Below are 25,170 nucleotides of genomic sequence, written 5' to 3' on the forward strand. Positions count from 1 at the left end.
GTACGATGTTGACACAAAACTACAAAAACAAAGTACATGTAATGTGTTTGTATATATGTATGTGGCCCTACTGCCACCTTGTATGCCTGCGCCATGCCACTTCCCCTATGATCATAGTACTCATAACAACGTAGTTGGTATCGCAAGTAAAAGAACGTTAGTTGAAATTTTGGCAAGTCGCATCGTTCAAAAATAGTGTATTCGCCTACTGGCTACCACAATAACCAAAATATTACAACCCACAATTATACAAAATTGAAATCTACCACAGCTAGTAGGTGGCTAAAAAATCTAGAGGAAAGTAGGGCTGCGCAAGCAACAAAAAACACCCATCAAAGAATAGCTATAAAATAATAACAATAACAAACAATAATTGCTCCAAAAAGCAGCACATAACACAAGGCTCATTCAGTACCAGGTGTTGTTATCGCAACAGCTGATTGCTTCTTGATAATTTTCCATACAACGCCTTGTACTCCAATATGTCAGTTAATCGAAATCAATGAAAATTTTGTTTTGACTTGAGATTTTTCTGCACGGAAAATTGGTTGAATTCGCTTTGCCACCACCTGGTATGGGTTCGCCTTGACATAACAACATCAATATAACAGTTTCAATCCGAACCAATTACAACGACAACAACACAGAAAAACGTCAAACAGAAAGAGCCAACTAAAGGTGCTTTCAGCGAATAAGTTGTTAACATATTTCCATCGGAAGAACGATAGAAATTTTGTTTTATGAACGGCGCATTGAGCCAAATCACAAGAACTATTTTTAAATCAATGCGAATTCAGTACCAGGTGGTGTTATCCCGTCAGCGGAATTCCTTTTCTTAACAGTTTCCAAGCAACGCCTTGGATGTCACTTAATCGAAATCAAAGAAAAAAAATTTCTTATTTTTTATTTAACATTCTTCTGTACGGCGAATTGGATTGAACTCGCTTCGCCATCACCTTGTATGGATTCGCCTTGTTCTTAAATTTTAAGTAAGCCGAATCCACGCAAGGTTTGGATTGATCCAAGATCCAAGGCGAATCTATAAAAGGTGGTGGCAAAGCGAATTCAACCAATTCGCCGTGCAGAAGAATGGCAAGTCAAAAGATAATTTTCATTCAATGTTGTAGTACAAGGCGTTGTATGGAAAATAATCAAGAAGAAGCAATCAGCTGTTGGGATTACGGTACTGGATTCGCCTTGCTTTTAAGGAAAACCAGAACTTTCTAACGTCTAAGACCTGCAAGACAACCGAGTAAACACGTCAGTAAAATTTAAACGGTGGAGTGGATCAAGAATACTCAACAGTGCGTTCAAAAAGTGATCACTCAGCATTTATTTGCTGGAAGCGCCCAATAAAAACTTCCAACATAAACATTAACATATATACGCATTCATACACCACCAACAATAACCTCTAACAATCACAACAACAAAAACGATAATAACAACAGCAACACAATATGTATATCTCTATGCATGTTTTTATGTAAAAATTTGAATTCTATACAATTGTTGTAAATTTAAGCGCATTCTGGTATAATACTAAAAGTGTATTGACAAATTTTTAATATATTTAAGCACACATACATTGTAATTTGTAAGTCGCCATTAAAAAAAAAAAAAACAAAAAAAAAAACGAACAAAACAAAAACATTTTTATCAGTAAATATAATTATTTTTATTATTTAGAAAATTTTTTGCATATGCAATACATATATACTGCATTAATATATGATTTGGAAATGTTTTGCAAAATTAACAAAATATAAAAAATGAAAAAATATTTTAGCATACATTTGTTCTAAGTCCTTTGAAAATATGTAGATTTAAAAACTAAATTTAACTTGAAAGAAATTAACAAAATAAAAAAAATCTTTTTCAATCTGCGTTTTTACATTTGTTGATGGACTTGATGTCTGCGCCTTTTCAGTCACATACGAATGGAGAGAGTGTCTCCTAAAAAATATGCGAATAATTCGATTAATCGAGTATTCGATTTTAAATTACGTGAATTAATCGAATTTTGCTATTCGAATAGTTGATATATTTAGGTTATTCGAATAACTGCATTTCAACGATTATACGATTTTCAAAATCAAACTTTGGTTTTGTATGAACTGTTGATACAAAAAAATTTGTATACGCAGTGTATGTACCAAATATTTCTTTTTTGTTGAACCTTTTGATCGATTAGTAGATATTGGAATCTTGGAATGATAGGTCTCAAAAATGGTGTCCCCTAGTCAAATTTTGGTAAGAAAGTCAAAAAATAGTCAAACATCTACATTTTTTCAATTTTTGGGAACCAATTTGTGGTTATGTTGTTGTTGTTGTAGTGATAAGGAGACTCCCCGAAGGCCTTGGGGAGTGTTATCGATGTTGATTGGTCCTTTGCCGGATACAGATCCGGTATGTTCTGGTAACAAGCACCAAGAAGGTACAGACCCGATCATCTCAGGAACGATTTGGTATGACGACATGCAACTTTCTAGGCCATTACGCCCTCCCACCCCCTGGATTCATCAGGAGTTCGGGCTCGCAAGAGCCTCGGCTGTTAATGCAACAGGATTCGCCACGGGTAGGTGAGGTTGACAATTGGGTTGGAGAAGCTTCATATATATTGCGCTGCCAACCCCTTAAATCAATTTGGTATTTTAGTCGCCTCTTACGACAAGCATACCTCCGTGGATATATTCTAAGCCCCCTAACCCGCTGTGGTCATTGCAAATATCTTTAGCTTTAAAAATTAAAAAGACATCCATATGTGTCATACCGAATCTTTCTACTATGGAAAGCACGCTCGAGATGCGATGAGTGGCAATGAGAGCTTTGAGAACCGTTTTATCGAAACAGTACTATGAAACTCAAAAAAATTTATCTCATATTTTCGGGGATACCACGGAATAATTTTGAGATTTTTCGGTATTACATACCAAGGGCGTTTAAAAACCAGCCATGTTCGGAATTATTTATGTTTTTTGTTTCGATATTATTTCCAACAATTTGGAAACTATTTCGAAAGACTTCAGTTTCGCCAATCCCTAAATCTTTATAGAAATAGTTCCCATCTACTATTATACCCCTGCATAAAAAAGGTAGTAGGTAAAAATTTGAAAACTACAGGGGTATTGCTAAACTTTCAGCCATTCCTAAAGTCTTTGAACAGATTGTTACCAGTAAACTCCAATATCAGTGTTCTAGTCTATTATCTCCATGCCAACACGGATTCATTCGTTCAAGGTCAACCACTACAAATTTGCTTGTATTCACCTCTATAGTTATGGAAGGATTTTTAGCGAACAAGCAAACGGATGCCATCTACACGGACTTCAGCAAAGCATTTGATACCGTCAACCATGAGTTACTTATTCATAAGCTTAATTTACTGGACTTTCCGTTTCACCCACTAATGTGGGTGAGAAGCTATCTTTCCAACCGGACCCAAAAAGTCCTGTTCAAGTGCAATCTGTCTGAGTCATTTGGAGTTTCCTCCGGTTTACCACAGGGAAGTCATCTAGGCGCATTGCTCTCTACCCTTTTCATTAATGACTTGCCACAGACAATATTATATTCCCTACTATAATGTATGCGGATGATGTAAAACTTTGCTACACTTACTGTCCTACCGATTTTAGTTCCTTGGATCTTATTCAGGCCGACTTGGATTCGTTCAAATGTTGGTGCAAAACAAATCTACTAGCTTTAAATTGCTCTAAATGTAAGCATATGACATTTCACCGAGTGAAGCCAGTATTGAAACTTTATGTAATAGATGGTACGCCTTTGGAGCGTATATCCATTGCAAATGATCTAGGTGTCCTTTTTGATCCGAAACTGAATTTTAACATACATATTTCATCTATGGCCAACAAAGCGTTGGGTGTACTTGGATTTGTTAAAAGATGGGCTAAAGAGTTCGATGATCCGTACATCACTAAGGTTTTTTACACATCGCTGGTTCGTCCAATACTCGAGTATTGCTCATGCGTTTGGTGTCCTGTTACTCAAAAGCATATAAAGCGTCTTGAGTCAGTTCAAAAGCAATTTTTGATATTCGCATTGCGCGGCCTTAATTGGGACTCAAGTCTCCACCTTCCTCCAAACAGAACTAGACTTCTTATTAACTTACCCACTCTGGAAAATCGGAGAATATTACTGGGGGTATTGTTGATCCATAAGCTCATTATTGAAGAAATTGATTCTGCGGACCTTCTCAGCCGCTTGTTTTTTGCGGTTCCCCCTAGAGTATCCAGACACTACGTTCCTTTTTATTTACCCCGAACGAAACTTTGCTAAAAATACTCCTCTTCTTATCTGGTGCGCGCACTACAATGACTTGTACAGCTGTACGAGTCTTGAATGTACTTTTGCCACTATACGTAATGCAATACTTGCCTATCTAATCTAAGAAATACAAGCTAATTTAATTTGCCGGTATTTATTTCTTCCGTAAAAACAGGCACTATCTCGTATAAGGATGGAGGAATATTTATCAACATGTATCATTAAGAAGGAACAAGACAGTACTGTGTTGATTGGAATCTGGTGCATTGCAACAACTGTAAAAACGGTATAAGATCTTATTTCTGCTCATATTTCTTATTATTATATTCTAAAATTAAACTATAATGTTCAATAATATATTTTTGATTGTAATATAACATTGTTGAAATCTCTATATATCTTAAGTTTTAACTTTTGTCTTGTATATTTATATATCTTTTATATTATGCAGTCGACCATTTCAAGTTTGTCGTCGACTTTAAATAATAAATAAATTAAATAATATGGAAAATAGTGGCAAGATAAGCCTCGCACTTCAATGCATCAGTCATGTATGCAGTATTACACCAACAGTGTTTTGTAAGAGGCAACACAATTGCAACCTCATATATCTGGTGATCAAAGAAGTCTTAAATCCTGTAAGTTGGAAGAAATAAGTAGCGTAGGTAAAATTTTAAAGTGGGTTGAAAAAGCAGCTGCTGTATTATGTGGGGGATAAATGGCCCTCTAAGTGCCGTGAAATACCCAAGATCATCACGGAATTACCCCAAATTGATCCCGAATAACCCCGAAAATTACTCCAAGGTGATCTCTAAATGACCTCGGGAGAATCATGAAATAGTCCTCAAGATCATCACACCACAAATTAACTTCAAAATGGCGTCGGAAGAATCGCAAAATAGTCCCCAAATGATTCCGACAGTTCCTACAACCATCCCTAAATATAACTCCTAGTTCCTATAACCTTCTGGGAGTGACCAAATTGATACGGAAAACAATACCCTACTTATCGTGGTCACTGGAAGCGTCCCACAGGGATCTATTCTCGGTCCAATGCTTTGGAATGCAATATATAGTAGTATGGTAGTGGCCAAGAAACTGGATATGCGTCCAGCATTATGTAATGACGCCGTACGAAAAATAAAGGAATGGCTGACCAATACGGGACTGGAGTTGGCTAGCTAAAAGACAGAAGTGGTATTAGTACACGGTTGGCGAACGAGTTAGTCTTAACTGTTGAGGATCATCAAATCGCCTCAAGGGATTCTCTAAAATACTTAGGAGTGCACGTTGACTCGAAGTTAACTTTCAAAGAACACTTCAGAGCGGTGGGAGAAAAAATTACCCAAGTTAATGTAGTACTTATGCGAATAATGCCTAACTGTAGATCTGACAACTTTTATAAAAAAAAACAAATTTTATGTTTTGCTTCAACCTAGAATTAAATATCCTTTCGTTATAATACAAGAAAGCAGGAGCAGGCCGTTTTGTTTAGAGACAAAACAATTTTTAATACAACAAAAAACACAAATTTTTCTAAGTGTTAAAAATTAATCAATTTTGAGCAGCTCTACCTCCTAAAATATCATTTCCTGTTTAATAAGAGTTATATATTCGTAATCCCTGGAAAATTCTCTATTAAATACATATATTAGGTTTATCGAACGCTTTCATGAAATTTTTTATTTTTGCCAGGCTTTTCGGGCAGAGGCGCCATAGTGCGACGGCAGCAATTATGGTGCATTAGGCATTTTTCAGCCTTCCCACAAAAAAAAAAAAAAACACAAAAGACCCTACCTATCGTACCGCTGCTACAAAATGCTTATCGTTCGTAGTTATTTTGCTATTTTCTACGCTCTAAAACACGACGTAGCTCATATACGGCCTAAGAGCATTACTATCACTATGTGCAATGGCTATACTCCAAAATCTATTCATATTCACAGCCGGACCAAGCAGAGTATATTTTATTTGGTCGGCAGGAATCGGTGCAGTTCAGGAACGTAACATCAAACCCTAGAAGTATTAAAAAAGGGTGCCGCAGGGCGGTGTCTTATTGCAATTTTTATTTATCGAAGTTCTCTTCCCCACCAGAAGGAGTTACCATTTTTCCATACGCCGATTACTGCACGATAATGACAACAGGTCCTGGCCCATCCATTGATGAGCTTTGCTATAAAATTTACTATCTTATTAGTACTCCAAGTTTTTGCACCTCGTGAAAATTGGCACTGTTGCGGACCAAATCCTCGGCGGCCATATTTCCGACATAGACGTGACAAATGTGTGCAATATTGGACATCCATGTCGTTGGCATTACGCTACCGACTGTCGTACACCCAAAAATACTGGGTGTGACGTTCGCTCAAGTCATACATTTTGGCGAGCATGCATCCGCCATTGTACCCAAAGTTCAAAGCCGTAACAAAATCCTTTAGTCTCTTGCCGGCAAAGCCAAAGAAAAGGTCACATCCATTTTTAAAGCAGTTGGCCGGCCACCTGCATGCTATGCGTCCTCAATATGGGTGCCAAGCCTTAACGAAACAAAGTGTAGGAAACTGCAGGGATGCCTTTTTATATCTCCAGAACATCATCTATACAGTGAGGCGAAAGCACTTCCCATAAAGAAGAGTACTGAAATGCTGAACATACAGTTTCTGCTGAATACCTAAAAACCTGGGCGATAGGCATCTGAATTAAGAGACCCCTCCTCACAGGAACTTAAAAAGTCGTCATTGTAGATACTGTGAAGAAATCCGGCACCCAAGAAGTAAAGGAGCACAAACAGGCTCTGCGAGACATCCACAAAAAGTTGTATATGCGAACTATAGCTCGGTGAACGCTGTTCTCAAATACAAATACCCTGAACTCACAGTTGCGGAAAGCAACCTCCACAGGGAAACGCGCGTCACTCTAGTAAAACCAACTCAGACATATGTACCTACTTATGTCCCGCTTGTAAGATGTCCCCACATGACACCAACCATCTATACCGTAATGTAGGTTTCGCATGACCCGGTTGTATTGATGGGCTGCTGAGTCCATTAAGGTACTAGTCCGACCATCTCAGGGACGATTTGGTATGATCCCATGAAACCTTCTAGGCCATATCGCCCTCCCACCCTCTAGATCCATGAGGAACTTTGGGTCACCAGAGTCTCGGCTGTTAAAGAAACAGGACTCGCCACGGGTAGGTGAGGTTGAAAATTGGATTGGAGAAGCTGAATATTGCGCTGGCAACCCCTTGAATCAACTTGGTATTTTAGTCGCCTCTTACGACAGGCATACATACCGCGGGTATATTCTAAGCCCCCTAAATCACTGGGGGTTTGTGTATTTGTTATTCGTTTTGTCGATAAAATGGATAAAATTGTGCGATTGCCCTGCATCACAGCTCCTTCAATTGTGCCGATTTGCTGTCCTTCCTTAACACATTTAATTTGTACTTGGTATTTTTAGAAGGGGAAATTTGGCCCAGTTTATAAACAATATTTTTGTTGTTGGTTTAAATACCTACAGTCGCAGTTGCATGGCAACAGAACAATTTGTTTATTTTGACTTCCTAGTATCCACACTTTAGCTCTCGAGTGTATTGGAGTAAAGGAATTTAAGAAAAATACTTTTTTAAAAGTGAGTTCTTATATATAAAGTGATTTTTAAGAAATTTTAAGTTGATCAGTGTTTGTTATTGTGCTCTGTACTATGTTGTGTTATCGTGACGAGGTGGGGGATGAGAGGCGCCGTAGTAAAACAGATAATGAACTATGACGAAGGGAAAACTGTAATATCCCGGCCGAAGAATAATCGGGCAATGCCGCACTACCCGCCGAGCTGTTCAGAGACAGAGGTGCATGAGAGAGCATGCATCAACTCTTATGCAAAATGTGGATAGACGACCGCATGCCTCCAGCTCTCCAGTTTAAACAAGCTCTGCCCTCTCCACAAGAAAGACGATACTGCAAACCACAGAGTAAGCCTGCTTTTATCGCATTTAATGTTCTATCTCGCGTATTGCGTGAAAGATCAAAGCTCAAAGTGGACAAACTGGCTCAAGCTCATCTGCCACGCCTAAAGGCGCATCAACTAGATCTTAATGAGACGTGAAATTGTTCATATGTTGCTAAGTCTGAATTGAAGTTCCCTGCAAAGCTTATGTGGCTTTCCCAAACGACGTTGAGCAATACCACTAGCTTATTAAGGATTGAAAAAAATCTCTCCGAGCAATTCCAAAGACAACGAGGGTTCAGACAAGACAACTGCCTGTCATCTGCTTTCTTTAAGCTAATGTGGGGGAAGATAATTCTAGCAGCATAACAAAACCGTGATGGCACAATCTATTATAAGACCGTACAGTTGCTGGTATATACTGATGATATTTATATCATTGGCTTTAACAAACGGGCTGTGTGTTCCGCCTTCTCTTGATTGGATAAAAAAAAAGTGAGCTTTGTGCCAAATGAAGTACTTCCTGTCATTCAAGACAGAAAGACGGATATAAGTCAGAGACTATGTATAAACATGAAACCAAACGAAGCATATCTCTTGCCAACAAGTGATACTCTGGGTTTAGTAGGTAATTGAAAATTAAAGTCCTCTCTCGACGAACAAAAATTACGCTCTACAAGTCGCTCATCATACTGATGTCCTGATGTATGACTCGGAGTCATGGACGATGTCGGGAGAAGATGAGGTGGCTTTTGTAGTGTTCGAGAGAAAAATTCTCCGATATATTTCTGATCCTGTCCGTGATGCCCATGGCAATTAGCGGAGACTTTACATACAGATTCTTATTTCGAGTCATGCGATGGTGCGATCTAATTTTACATAAGTGTTGATGCATGCTCTTTACCAACTCTTCGCATCAGTGCCCGTCGATTCCCTACGCTTTGCTTCTCTTTAATCGAGATATTGCCGTTCTCCCAATTCATCATTGTCGGGTGGCGGAACGTTTATTCCATGGTCAGGGATTGGTTTATGAGGCTTATCATCTACCTCGCTGGTTACCAATTAGGAAAAGTATTCCCGCCATAATTTATGAACGCGTACAAGTCGTACAGTAGTGTGCAAATTGACATTTATACCTGACAATGTCTACAACCCCATGATTGAGACGGAATTTTAAAAAAGAGGTTCTACGGCTACGTCTTTCGATTTCCTTTTCTGGCCATTATTGTAGATGTCGCAATCGTCGATTATATTTTGGTTCTAAGCCATATATCGATGGTGGTCGGCCTGGTTTCGTGATAGCGTGCTCGGTTACCAAACCAGAGGTGCGGTTAAAGCAACTTTTAATATTAAATAATAACTGACTTATCTTGTTTGGTTGATTTTCCGACAGGGTGGATAAATGATGTATATTGGAACGATTTTCCGTCATCCCTTGTCAAATTTGGTTTTGAGACAAACCGGTTTCGGCGTTGTGCCATCGTCAGTGTCGATTTTCGTTCTGATCTGTTGTTGTCGTTTGTCCTGTATTTATAGTTCGTATGTATATGAGCAGGTATTTAAAATTGATGCTTGTGTATATTTAGTTATGTGTATGTGCTGTGTGTTCATTCAGAACCGAGGGTGGTTTACTAATCGATTTGTGTGGCTGACTGGGGTAGGTAGAAATCTGTGATTTTAGTCGTTTGACCTTCTTTGTCGGTTTTTTGTTTTGGTGTGTTAATTGTTTTGTGTTTATTTGTTGTTTTGTGTTTGTCTGTTGTACCTGTGTGATTAAGTTGTTTCCTGTAAACAAGTTTTAAAGGCTCGAATATTGTGTCAGAAATTGTGTTTATCTGTTCGTTTATTATTCTACCGTCGAATGTTTTCTGTTTGTAGATTTCCATGTTTTCGAGTACGTTGAGACGTCGGCCCTTTTCCTGTATGTGAAGAACCCTAACTGTTTTATTGATGTTTGCTGGGGAACATTCATTCTCGACCATGTGATTCGCGAAGTTAGACTCGGGTATAATGTTTGGATTCCGTATTTTTTTGTTGTAATCTCTAATATGTTCTCTGAACCTCGTTCTTATTTGCCGTCCTGTTTGTCCTATGTAACTATGCTGGCATCCGCAGGTAAGCTTGTATACGCCGTGGCTGCTAAACGGATCCTCTGAGTTAATGTTAGTTCTTAGTTTTCGCCCTAGATTGTTGGAGGTTTTGAATGCTTTCTTAATGTTGTATTTTTTAAAGAAGCTTGCCAATTTATATGTTGCTTTTCCAGTATATGTCATAGTCGTCCAGCTATTATTTTCCTTTTCATTATTTCTTTTTGGTTCTCCATTTGTACTTCTGAGCTTATCTACTAGTGCTTTTTTATATCCTTTGTTTGCAGCGATATTATATATGACCTCAAGTTCTCTCTTATATGCCTCTTGTGTAAGTGGTGTTCTTTCAAGTCTATGTACCAAGTGCCTTAATGCTGCATTTTTATGCTGTTGAGGGTGATTTGAGGTATTGTGTATTATTGTATCGGTGGCCGTTGACCTTCTATATATGTCATAGTTAAATCTTTTGGCTTCTTTATCAATATTTATCGTGAGGTCTAGATGGTTCATTCCTCCGTCTTTCTCAGTTTCCATTGTATATTTTAGATTTCCGTGCTGCTTGTTGAGGTACTCCAGTACAAGCTCTTCGTTATTAGTAGTTAAAATGCATATTATGTCATCCACGTATCTAGCATAACATGACACGCCTAATTTGGACTTCAGCTCCTGTATGTACTTTTCTTCCAGATTTTGCATGAACACTTTCATAAGAATTGCTGATGTGGGGCTTCCCATTCCAAGACCGTTTGTTTTTCTATATATTTTATTGTTGAATTGAAAATAGTTTTGACGTAAAGTGGTTCTTAGCGTATTTGTGATTTGCATACTTTTCACTTTGTTTTTTGTGTTATGAACTATTGTTGAGCTAACTATGTCCAAAGTCTCCGATAGTGGTATAGATGGGTATAAATCTTTTATGTCAAAAGATACCAATTTTCTTGTTAGCTCTATTAGTTCTGTTGTGTTAGCTATTAGAACTAACATTAACTCAGAGGATCCGTTTAGCAGCCACGGCGTATACAAGCTTACCTGCGGATGCCAGCATAGTTACATAGGACAATCAGGACGGCAAATAAGAACGAGGTTCAGAGAACATATTAGAGATTACAACAAAAAATACGGAATCCAAACATTATACCCGAGTCTAATTTCGCGAATCACATGGTCGAGAATGAATGTTCCCCAGCAAACATCAATAAAACAGTTAGGGTTCTTCACATACCACACAAATCGATTAGTAAACCACCCTCGGTTCTGAATGAACACACAGCACATACACATAACTAAATATACACAAGCATCAATTTGACAATACCTGCTCATATACATACGAACTATAAATACAGGACAAACAACAACAACAGATCAGAACGAAAATCGTCACTGACGATGGCACAACGCCGAAACCGGTTTGTCTCAAAACCAAATTTGACAAGGGATGACGGAAAATTGTTCCAATATACATCATTAAATAATAACGTGTTTGGTAAAACTTATTTATTTATGATAAACTTATTTGTGGTGGACGGCTTTTTATCGGTTTGTTATCGAAATTTTAACGATTTGTTATCGATAACAGAGTTCTCATGTGTTATCAGTTTGTTATCGGTTTGGTATCGACGTGTTATCCAAAACCTATCGATTTGTTATCGAAGTTTTAAAAATTTGTTAAAGACAATAAACATGATTGATGCAGCATCCGTTTTTTATTGACGAGTTATTGATTTGCCATCGAAAAGTTATCGATTTGTTTTTGGTGTGTTTCCGATATGTTATCGAGGAGTTATCGGCGTGTTATCGACGAGTTTCGATTTGTTACCGATACCAACAATATCGATTACTCATGAACTAGTTTCCCTTTGTTTGGATGAGCACTCAGTGTGTATTTTTGTTTTCTGCATTACCTCTATTGTGGTTGAGCTTCAACCACTGAGCGAGCTCTAGATAATTTAAAATAATTAGTTTTTAGACGTAGACTTGTATATATACGCATAGAGCTTCAAGGGTACTTGGTACTCAAGGCTTCCATTTTTCCAAGGGGGGTCGCCCGTTGGCAGTGATTTGGCAAACACTCCGAGTATATTTCCGCTATGAAAAGCTTCTCAGCGGAAACTTATTTGCCTTGCAGGCGTTTCATGCTTGGCTATGATGTCATCTTTTGCAATAATGAGGACAGAAATTTAATCTTGATTAATTACTATACGGGTTTGTTTCCTTATTTGTTAATTAACCTCCCAGTAATTTTCACAACAAACTTTACGCTAAACTTCATATCTACCACTTCCGACTGCTGTTCGAACTTCACAGTAATTGCTTCAAATTCTTGAATGATACTAAATAGCTTGAAATTAATTCATCAAATTAATTAAAGTTTGGTCGAACGATGGATAGATGGCTGAAATAAGCAAGACTGGCATACTAATTGCCGTATAAGTTAAATATACACAAAATCTTCGACTGACGTTTATTTGTTAGAAGAAATGTAAACATACCAAAGTAAATTAGTGCGATTCGGATTATCAATGTTTTATGAGATGAACTTTTGTAAAGTTAAAAAAAAAATATTCTTGGCGGGTTCACCTCTGAGATTTAGGCTGAACTTCTTTTCAAATTTGCTTCGTGCTTCCTTTTGATTTGGCGCTATGAGACCTACTTGTTTTATGCCGACTCCAACGGCAACTGCACGGCAAATGATTTTGAATGAGAAGCTTTTCATGGCAGAAATAAGCTCGGAGTTGTTGCCAAACCTCTGCAGAAAGGCGATCCAGCTTTGCTTTGTCCAGGGCTTAAACCCAGGAGCCTCGGTGTGGTAGGCGGAGCATGCAACCACCACACCGCGGGGGCCGCAAAAGCTACTGTTTCCTATACTGACACATATACATATATTAGGACTAAGTCATTTGCTCTGAGTAGATTTAAACAAAAAAAATTTAATAAAAAAAATTTAAGCACTTCCTTTATAGAAACATCAGCGAAAACTGTCTCCTCCACCTTTGTTTTTTTACTTCTCATAAATTTCTATGTCAAAATTTAAAAATCAAAGTTTAGCAAGAATATGTCTTTATATAAAGAGACATTTTTCGCAAATTTTTGTCCATTTATATACAGGAAGTGCTTACAATTTTACATTTTATTTTTATTTTCTCCTTTTCTTACATTTTCTCGATCTCTTAACCTATCTGTTAAGTTTTGCGTGTGTACCTCAATGAGAACTTACATAAAAATCAATCCCAAAATTTCCTCCGTCTCGTAAGATTGTTCTAAATATCTCACCCCGTGCGCCCCCTAGCGAATCTTTTTATATCGTGTCATCGGCTGTCATCGACCTCTGAAATAAGTTTGAAATTTCAAGTCTCTAGCTCATCGAGAAGTTACTTAAAAGTTGGTTTGAAAATTTTCAAATTCTTATTTAATTATTTCGATCCGTGCGCCACTTAACGGATATTTTTTCCTTTTGTTGCATTGTCACGGCGTTCTAACCTATGTTTGTAGCTCGAAGAGAAGTTACTTAAAATCGATTGCAACATTTGTATGAAAAGCGGACAAACATTCAACTGACCTAATATAAAGGAAGTAAAATAATAATATAGCCAAAGTATGTAGCGAGGTCGGGTGAATATTATTATTATATTATTGTAACGAATTTTGAGAAATTCCTGATAATTACGCACCTTCAGCTAACGTTCGAATCGCTGAACTTTCGAATAAATTACACCAATATTCACTATTGGAAAATGGTCTTTATTTAGACTACTTTGGGAGTAGTACTTCACAGCTACAATTATACTTCACTAATAGCGTGTTTAAATCAAACTGGTCCCTGCGCTGTTTCTATACTCTCGGATACCTCGTCCACCCATTTTTCCTAAGGTCTATACTTTCCGCGAACAGCTGCTTATTTATGTCTCTATGTATCTGATATTTACGTTTCTCTTCTAGTTATATGTGTGTGTATGTGTGAGTAACAACTTCTGCTCTTAGCTGCTTACTATATTATTTACTATATTGTACCCTCACTAGGGTAGGCACCTTGTCGTTGGTGTGAGGGCTTAGCCGAACTCCGTAGCGCCCGACTATGAGGCGGAGCTGGTTAGGACTGACATCTACGCCGTTTCGCCTCATACGAAAGCGGCGGGATGTCGGTGACCAAGAACTGCCAACCCCCTAATCCAGGGTGTTATGCGGACCGTGCTTATTGGACGATTTGCAGCCAGGGGATAAATTCGGCTGTATTCGAACGGAGCCTTCCCGATACCGGGCCACCTCGGGAAGTATTAATGGCCTTACCACAGCAAGGGGCGCTGCTGTGGCGGACTGTTCTTTCCCCGTATATAATACTGGACCGCTGAGCCCGCCTTGTCGGGCAGGTGGTCGTACGACCAAGATGAACGACTCATTAACTGACTGTAATAAGGACGATGTAAAGAGGAGGACTGAGTCGCAATCCAAGGACGACAAATACGAATTAAGCGATGCGTCGGACTCGGGGAGCGAGAGTAGTGCTGATTCAATGAGCTCCGTGTTGGAGAAGCACACAAATGGGAACGGAGTAGAAGAGTGGAGAAGGGTACGGAGCAGAGGAAGTAAAAGAGCTCTCTCGCAGTACCGTGCAGCACTAAGAATTGTTCAACGCTTGGAAGCAGTGGTCGACCCAGCAGAAGTGGAGATCGAGCGCTTGGAATGGGCCCATGAAGCGGTAGAAGTAGGTCGAAGGCAGTTCAAAAGGTTTGCTGCGAGAAACCTTCGGTTCTGCAACCGGTACGAGGAGGAAGAAGCGTCGAATGGCAGAATGAAGAGGCAGCGTTTGGCGGAAGGCGATAAGCCTGCTTTCAAGAGGCAGAAAGGACCCAGTCCTAGAGCCGCGAGGCAGGGCAGTCGCATAGACAAGACAAGTAGGCCCAAAGCTGTAAGACAGATGGGCTCCAATAGCGAGGTAGCAACTACCTCGAAAGCTGCGAGTCAGAGGAAAGTTCCAATTAAGGAAGTATGAGATAAGCCAAAGGGAGATAACGCTAAGACTCCGGCTTTCTCGGAGGCGCTAAAGGGAGTTAACGCTAAGACTCGGGCTTTCTCGGAGGTGCCAAAGGGAGATAACACTAAGACTCCTGCTTTTCCCGAGAAGATGAATGATGTGGCAAAGCAGTCACTGACTGTGGCGCTGGTTGATCGTAGCAGTCCTTTCGGACAAATGACTACTGAAAGGTGGAGATCTGTAGAAAGGGAGCTTATTAGCTTAATGCTTAAGATGATGCGGGAACAACCAAGTAAGCCCTTCCAACCTTTGATTCGGGGGGATGGTATAACGGTGTGAAGATGATAGCGTGCGACAACATCGCGAGCTTGCAGTGGCTGGAGGAAGTGGTTCCAAACCTCCAAAGGCAAGGCACGGACGCGCGGTTTGAGGTGGTGGATAAAGCGCAAATCCCCACGGTACCAAAAGTTAAGGTATGGATACCATGCGTGATGAAGTCGGAGGATACACTGCGACTTCTGCAGAATCAGAATCCGAACATACCGACACAGGATTGGAAGATACTTACTGTATCTCGGCCTACCGAGGATGGTCAGTTCTACATCTTCCAAATATACAAGCAGGCGGAGGATATTTTGTACACGCAGCTTGGTAAAATGTCCTTTGGCACTGGCAAAATTTATATGCGACTCAGGAAAAGAAGTCCCAAGGATAAAAACCCTAACACGCTAGAGGTGGGCGAAGTCGAAAAGGATCTCAAAAGCCTAAGGGAAAAAGACAGGTGGAGGTCCCCGACGTCACCACGAACGTGCTAGAAGAGGACCAACCGCTAAATGGTGCTGTGACTCGCACAGAGGAACACCCTGCACAACAATCACGAGAGGCTGAAGGGGGCCTCGAATACTCTAAACCAAAAGGGAAAGGGGAGGAGGACGACGACGTCAAGACGAAGGTGCTGGAGGGGGACAAACAGCCCAATGGTGCTGCGAGTCCTACAGATAAACCTCCAACACAGTAAAGTGGCGTCGAGCGAACTCCTCCTAACCCTTGAGGAGGGTTCGTTTGACGTGGCGCTGATCCAGGAGCCGTGGCTCTCATCGGGAGGAAAGGTTTCTGGACTTAGCGCGCGCGTGTTTGCCGTTTACTACGCGCAAACGGAAGGACGGGTGCGAGCTGTAGTAATGGTAAGGAAACAGCTGCATTCATATATGCTGCCTAATTACACCACTGAGGATCTCGTAGCGGTAGCCGTTGAGCAAAAGAATAAGCAGGCATTTATCCTGGCGTCCTGCTACATGGCACATGCTGCGGAGGTTCCACCGATGGAGTGCAAAAGGCTAGTACAGGAGGAAGGGCGCAAAGGGCGGTTGGTCATAGGCGCAGATGCAAATGCGCACCACAAAGCGTGGGGAGGAGCAGATACGAACGAGAGAGGCGAATCTCTGTTTTTTTACATCCTGCAAACCAATTTGCAGATAGCCAACAGGGGAAATGTCCCTACATACATTGGTCCAACATCCAGCAATGTTCTGGATATTACATTGAGCTCCGAGCGTGATATATCAAGGTATGATTGGATGGTTCTTGATAGACCATCCTTCTTCGATCATGCGTATGTCAACTTCAGCATCCCCCTAAAGAGGGTAGAGAAGGGAGGAACCTTTAGAAACCCAAGGTCAACGAACTGGACTAAATTCCAGAAACATGTGGAAAAAAAACTGGGACAACCCAAAGGGGTTGCTAATGTAGAGGAACTGGAGGAGTCGAATGAATTCCTAACAAGGACGCTTATGACTGCGTATAACAAAGCTTGCCCTCTAAGAAGATTCAGAGGAAAAGCAAAGCCGCCATGGTGGAGCAATGAGCTGAGTCTTCTAAGAAGACAGGTAAAAGAAATGTTTAAGCTCGCAAAGACCGCGGAAAGCGAAGCGTGTCGTGACGAGTACAGGGATTTACTGAGGATCTACAAGCGTGAAATTACTAGGGCGAAGAGAAACTCACGAAAAAATTTCTGTACGGATATAGAGTGCTCCAGCGAAACAGCACGGTTGAAAAATGTCCTAGCAAAGGGAAACATAGTCCAGGGACTAATAAAGAAAGAGAACGGGGAATGGTCACGTAATAGCGAGGAATCCCTTGAGGTGCTTCTCGATACACATTTCCCATCGGGAGACGGTTTAGAGGAGCCAGCAGACATCACTCACACTCCGATCACGGAGCTAGTAGTGCCGGGCTTGGTGACCGATACCAAGATCGAGTGGGCAGTGAAGACGTTTTCTAAGTTTAAATCGCCGGGCCCAGATGGTATATTCCCTGCCATGCTACAAGTCTCAAGTAGGGCGGTCGTGGAATGGCTTAAAATAATATTCGATGGGTGCATACGACTGAATCATGTACCGCACTCTTGGAGAACTGCTCGTGTAGCTTTTCTACCAAAGGCGGGGAAGATCGGTCACATGTATTCCAAAGACTATAGACCCATTAGCTTAACATCATTTCTGCTCAAAACCTTTGAGAGGCTGATAGATGTGTACATAAAGTCCAACGTGGATGAAAAGCTGCTCTCCACAACACAGCATGCGTACACCAAAGGCAAGTCGGTAGACACCGCATTGCATAGGGTGGTAATAAGCATAGAGAAATCCCTGGAATATAAGGAGTATGCTCTAGGAGTCTTCTTGGACATTGCCGGGGCTTTCAATAATGTTGCAAAATGGGCGATTATGGATGGTCTTAATTACATTAAAGTACATCCTGCCTTAATCAGATGGATCGGCTGCATGTTAAATTGCAGAAAGATTACATCACAATGGGGATTGTACGAGGCCACGAAATCAGTGGACAGGGCACGCCGCAGGGAGGGGTGCTATCACCTCTGCTGTGGACGCTGGTCATCAACCAACTGCTCAGGCAATTCGATGAGGGACCCGTAAAACTTACGGCTTACGCAGATGACGTTGCAATTGTCATAAGTGGAAAGTGCCTTCCAACGATTAGTTCTTTGATGGATCGGGCGCTTCGCGATATTCATACCTGGGCATCTAATGTCGAGTTGAAAGTCAATGCGGAGAAGACGGATATGGTCTTGTTTACAAAGAGGTACAAGGTCCCAAATTGGACCAGGTCTAAGTTAGGAGGGGTGACCTTACAGGAGAAACCTTGCACCAAATATTTAGGAATCATCCTAGACAGTAAGCTGTAATGGAAGCTCAACGTGGAGGAGAGGGTCAAGAAGGCCTCAACGGCACTCTACGCATGTAAAAGAATGCTGGGGTGTACGTAGGGCCTATCGCCCTCTCTTTCTCATTGGGTTTTTACAGCGATTGTAAGCCCTATTCTATACTATGGAGTTCTTGTTTGGTGGAAAGCCACACAAAAAACAACATACCTCAAAAAATTAGAGGGGGTATGCAGACTATCGATGCTTAGCATTACGGGAGCCCTGAAAACAACCCCGACGGCTGCACTGTATGCCATTTTGCACATCCCACCTGTAGACCTGGTAGCAAAGAACAAAGCGTTAACGACCGCAACCAGGCTCGGTGCTTCGGGGCAGCTTGAGCGCCGACCATATGGCCATAGTAGTATAGCGTCATCAATCACAAGACGAACAGACTACATGATTCCCTATCTGCGCTTCGAGGGAGATCTTAAGGCCACAATAGAGGTGGACGGTTGGCGCAAGGGTGCGCAAATGGCGGACGAGGCGATACATGTGTACACCGATGGTTCCAAAGTAGTGGAAGGAGTAGGGTCTGCGGTATACTGCGCTGATCCGGAAATAAGTAGATCCTACAGGCTGCCGGATTACTGTAGCGTTTTCCAAGCGGAAATATTAGCCGTAACCAAAGCAGTAGAAACCCTGGAAGATTATAGCTTAAGCTGCAACCGTGTTAACTTTTATATTGACAGTCAAGCAGCAATTAAGGCAATAATCTCGCATAGCACAGCATCTAAATGAGTGTTAGAGTGTAAGCAGTCTCTGGAGAGAATCGGGACAGGGAGAAGCATACATCTATATTGGGTCCCAGGTCATATGGGAATAGATGGGAATGAAAAAGCGGATGAACTAGCTAAAAAGGGCGCATCCCTTGAAGCTTGCTCCGTAGATGTCCCAATTAGATTGGGCGAGATTAAGCGAAGGCGAGAGGTGCACATGATCGACCAAGCGGGAAAGGCGTGGGTTCAAGCGCGGGGCTGTAAAGTGTCGAAGATTATGTGTAGGTCTTACAACCTTAGACTAACACAGTTGCTCCTATCATTAAAAAGAGAGGACTGTAGACTCATGACGGGTATTCTTTCTGGACACTGCCTTCTGGCGTCACATGCCTTTAAACTAGGCTTGGTCAGTGATAGCAGATGTAGAAAGTGCGGGTTGGAGGAGGAAACGATCGAGCACGTTCTGTGCTCGTGCCCTGCACTTGCCAGGCTAAGACTCCAGCTATTAGGAGTGATACAGCTGTCAGATCTAGAAGCAGCAAGTGGCTTAAGTCCTAGGAAGCTTCTAGCATTTGCTAAGAGGACGAAGTTATTTTATAACATAGGTCCTGGTTTTTGATAGGGTTTTTTAGTTTGGTCGTTAAAACAAACTTCTGGTAACACTACGGACTCAATCAGTCTATGTGAGGTCCTCATGGACCGGCCAGTTCAACCTACCTACCTACTATATTGTAACGAATTTTACTTGCAAATCCCTTTATTTGCAATCCTCTGCTAAGTTCGAATCACTAAACTGTTGAATAAATAACTCCAATTTGTAATAATGCAAAATGGCCTCTATTAAAGTACTTCACCATAACACTCAAACTGTGCATCGAATAGCTTTCTTAATAACCAAACTAATTGATAGCTCAAATGAAACTCTACTATTCAAAATAATACTGCTCTTGCTCGCTAGATAGCGTCTTAGTCGAATGTGCTTGACAACTCAAATCAAACTGAATTCCAGCGCCTCTGCAATTGTCGCCTTTTATACTCTTTGATTTCAACCTTCGCATCTTCTAGGCGCTTCCAGAATCTACTAGTCCAGCAGCTCTCAAACTTCTCAGCTGTAACTAAAATTGCACAATTTTATAGTTTATCCCATTGCATACTTATAGGAGTATCTCAAATATATGCATGTGTTTGTGCATTGACTCTCCGCTGCTCGTATACGTACATGGTACATATGTGTAGACGGAATTATTATTTCGTTTATGTAGATACATAATGATTGATCTATGGATACGAATTCACGTCACTGCTTAGCATCGGTTTAGAGATGGCAGCACTCCTTAGTTTTGCTAATATTCGTAACACTGCCCTCCACCTAAGTCTGATCGTCCCGACTAGACAAATCTCCCGATCTAAACGTTGCCAGCCCTTCCAAATGGACCAATTTCATTTTGGTTCGTGGTTTACCAATGGTTTGTATGCGGTACACTTCATCGTTGATCCGTTTTACAACTTTGTATGGGCCTTCCCAATTACACTGCAATTTCGGGGACAAACCTTTTTTACGTTGTGGGTTGTATAACAGCACCAAATCTCCTTCCTGAAAACCTTCTGAATTAATTGCTTTATCGTATCTGGCTTTCATCTTGTCACTCATAATCTTTGTTCGTTGCCTTATCAGATCATGTATTTCTCTTAGCTCTTCTTCCAAATCACTAGTGGATTTCTTGACATTTCCCTCCGCATTGGCATCTATCCCAAACTTGAAATCAGCTGGCAGTCTAAGGTCATTTCCAAAAATTACTTTTGCAGGGGTTTGGCCCGTTGTCTCATGCACTGCTGATCGGTAAGCCATCAAGAATAATGGTATGGGGGTATCCCACTATTTATGGTACTTGTCTACTACTTTCCTTAAGTGCTCCTCCAATATTCTATTGATGATGATGATACCATCGGATTGAGGATGCAATGCAGTTGTTCGTGTTTTTCGAATGCCCAATGATTTACACATTTCCTGGAACACAGCTGATTCGAAATTCCTGCCTTGGTCAGAATGTAAATCCATTGGTACACCATACCTTGTAACCCATTTGTTTTAAACCACTTCTACGACTGTTTCTGCTTCTTGGTTTGGGATTGGGTATACCTCTGGCCATTTACTGAAATAATCCATAACCACTAGTACGTATTTGTTTCCGCGGTTGCTAGTAGGAAATGGACCTGCGACATCCATGGCGATCCTTTCAAATGGTGCACCTGAAATATACTGCTTCATCTGGCCATGACTTCGGGTTTTGGGCCATTTCGCTCTGCTGCAAACCTCGCAGTTCGCAATCCACTCAGTGACCGACTGACGGCAACCAACCCAATAGAATCTCTGTTTAATCTTCTCGAGCGTCTTCGTGATTCCAAGATGACCTCCGCTTGGACCATTATGCAGCTCGCTGAGCACGTCAGGAATCCTCTTTCTGGGAACAACTTTCAGTTTCTTCTGGCATTTACCATCCTCACTCTCCCATACTCGATGAAGGCAACCGGATATCAATTCTAAACTGTTCCACTGTGCCCAATATGACTTCACAATGGGACTCTCTGCTGACATCTCTTCTCTGTTTGGTCTTTCGTTTCGTTCGAGCCCTTGCATAACACGTGACAGATCTGTATCTTCTAGCTGACACTTTCTTAGCTGTTCGTTGTCCCATTAATCTGTACATGTTATAGTCATTAGCCGGACATCTATAATGTCTTCTTTAGCTTCGGCTTTTGAACAGTGCTTGCATTCCAAACTACATGGTCTTCATGACATTGCATCGGCATTTCCATGGGTACTACCTTTTCGATGCTCAATGGAAAAGTCATAGCTTTGTAGTCGCTCGATCCACCGTGCCAATTGTCCTTCCGGATTACGGAACTGCAGAAGCCATTTCAACGCTGCGTGATCTGTCCTGACACGGAATCGCTGGCCGTAGAGGTATTTGGGAAAATGTTTAATGCACTCTACCAATGCCAACAGCTCTCTCCGCGTAACGCAGTAGTTCCTCTCTGGTTTTCCAATCGAACGGCTGTAATATGCAACTACCTTCTCCTGTCCATCGACCAGTTGTGATAAAACGCCTCCTATAGCATATCCACTCGCATCTGTATCTAGAATAAATGTTGCTCCTGGAATCGGATATGCTAACATTGGGGCAGTGCACAAACGCTCCTTCAATGTTTGGTAGTTGTTCCGCTCTCCCTCGGGAATAGTCTGTAGGATTTCAGCAGCAGATCCTTTCAATGCCACGAATAGTGCAGCAACTTTATCTTCAGCTTTCCAGTTGTTCACTGCTGCGGTATTTTCAAACTGAATCTTAAACACCTGGAAAGGAACAGAACCGTCAAAGGATGGTGTTTTTACCTTTGGATTGCTTGCTGAAACAGCTGGGCGATTTAGTTGTAACTACTCCATACGACCTTTTAAATCATCTACTTCTGCCTGAAATTGAGCCATTTTTCATCCTGCGCTTCCAGTTTTGACGATACCTGTTCCAAAATTTCTGCCGACATTTCAGATATACGTGCCTCTTGCGCTTCCAATTGAGATGCCATATATGTCTTTTGGTCTTCCAGTTGAGATGACACTTGCGACGTCATTTCTGAAATACGTGCCTCCTGTGATTCCAGTTGGGATGCCATATATGTCTTCTGCTCTTCCAGTTGGGATGCCATATATGTCTTCTGTTCTTCGAGCTGTGTTTCCATCTTGGATGTTATTCGTGTCTCTTGGGATTCCATCTGTGATGACATATACGTTTTCTGTTCTTCCAGTTGTGATGACATGTTGGTGGATATTTGTGATGACATTTCTGTTATACGTGCCTCTTGCGCTTCCATCTTGGATGTTACTGTCGATGTTTGAGCAGTTATTGCAGCCAATATCATGTTCAAGTCTGTGCAATTTTTGTTGTTGTCTCGTCCCCATCAGGATAAAAGACATACTCGTCCATATCAATTCCTTCTGCTTCCATTGCCTCTCGTAGCCGTGTCTGAAGTTCGAGTTTAACGCCGCTTGTATTCAATCCACGGCTCTCCAACTCCTTCTTCAGTTGCTGGATCTTCAATTCACTGAACTTTGCCATGTCCTTGTTGTCCTCCGGAATTTATTCAACAATTCCTCTTCTGACACCAATTGTAACGAATTTTACTTGCAAATCCTTTTATTTGCAATCCTCTGCCTAGTTCGAATCACTAAACTGTTGAATAAATAACTCCAATTTGTAATAATGCAAAATGGCCTCTATTAAAGTACTTCACAATAACACTCAAACTGTGCACCGAATAGCTTGCTTAATAACCAAACTGATTGATAGCTCAAATGAAACTCTACTATTCAAAATAATACTGCTCTTGCTCGCTAGATAGCGGCTTAGTCGAAACTGCATGACAACTCAAATCAAACTGAATTCCAGTGCCTCTACAATTGCCGCCTTTTATACTCTTTGTTTTCAACCTTCGCATCTTCTAGGCGCTTCCAGAATCTACTAGTCCAGCAGCTCTCAAACTTCTCAGCTGTAACTACAATTGCACAATTTTATACATCTTCTAGGCGCTTCCAGAATCTACTAGTCCAGCAGCTCTCAAACTTCTCATCTGTAACTACAATTGCACAATTTTATATTTTTTCTCATTGCATACTTATAGGAGTATCTCAAATATATGCAAGTGTTTGTGCATTGACTCTCCGCTGCTCGTATACGTACATGGTACATAAGTGTAGACGGAATTATTGTTTTGTTTATGTAGATACATAATGATTGATTTATGGATGTGAATTCACATCACTGCTTAACATCGGCTTAGAGATGGCAGCACTCCTTAGTTTTGCTAATATTCGTAACAATATGTATGTGAAATTTCCTCATTTTTGTTAGCTTAGCGGTTTACATGTATGTGTGGCAGCTTGCTTTAATGTTGTTGTTCATTTATTTACTAGCAGCATAGTGATGTATGAAACTGCTAATTTAATAATTCGCCACATTATTATTAGGCCTCGATAAACTGCGATCTTTATTTAGGTCTACTGCGTTTACACTTTCAGCCTTTTGCTGTATGTGGAGGCTTTAAATGTATTTGGGTACCTTTTCAGGCTTTTTGCTCCATATCACGAAGATATTAAGAGCAACGTCACCTAGATAGGAGAGTTGCTGCCTTGACAGAGCGATGGGTTGGCAGAAAATGTGAACCGTTGTTTCATCCTCCTGCTTACAAAAGCTACAGATTTGTGTATCGGATTTATTTAGCTTACTAAGGTGATATGTTGTTGTTGTTGTAGCAGTGGGACGCAACAAATTAAATGGGGTAACACTGAAATGGCAGCCCTTGGTCGGCATAAATCCCAAGTCGCTGCGGTACATGAACTGGCTGGGAAGCCTTGGGAAAGGATATCGTAGACAACAGTGTCCCGTTTAGTACCCAGTAAGTAATTGAATTTGGGTGATACTCTTGTTGCTGGAAGTATAAACAATGCGGCCTAACTTTGCCCGGAGCATTCAATCTATCGAGTGTCGTCTGAGCTGCATTGTTTCCCTAATGAGAGCCTTTGTGAGTCAACCGAAAGGTTCTGGACTATATTATGTTGCTAAAGCACCCTACGTGGCTAGGTGGTCTGCCTGTTTATTACCTTCATGTCCTTGCTGGCCGCCAATCCATCCTAACAAAATCTTGTTTTTGACTCGCAGATCATTTAGGACTCCAATGCATTAATCCACTTACTTAGAAGTAATGTCTGACATAACGAGGATACTCCTTGAGGAAAAGCCCCTTCGTAGATATTATCTACCGCAAACTTCTATTGCATGGCTTTTTGCCTAAAAATTCTTCATTTCCATCTCATTTGTATCGGTTGTTTTAAGTCATCGAATTTTGTTTAATCCGTGAACCAGACCTCAGAGTCAGAGCCAGTATACGGAT

General features: G+C 41.0%; 1 protein-coding gene across 1 annotated transcript in view; it reads left to right on the forward strand.

Moving 5' to 3' along the window:
- Positions 1-3,582: 3,582 nt before the first annotated feature.
- Positions 3,583-25,170, forward strand: part of LOC137247730 (calaxin) — a 42,511-nt gene continuing 20,923 nt past the window's right edge. Inside the window, exon 1 of the mRNA XM_067778690.1 lies at positions 3,583-3,718. Coding sequence (XP_067634791.1) covers positions 3,583-3,718 — 136 coding nt within the window. The remainder of the gene's footprint in view (positions 3,719-25,170) is intronic.

The sequence above is a fragment of the Eurosta solidaginis genome, chromosome 4, assembly GCF_040869045.1.
Source record: "Eurosta solidaginis isolate ZX-2024a chromosome 4, ASM4086904v1, whole genome shotgun sequence".
NCBI lineage: Eukaryota > Metazoa > Arthropoda > Insecta > Diptera > Tephritidae > Eurosta > Eurosta solidaginis.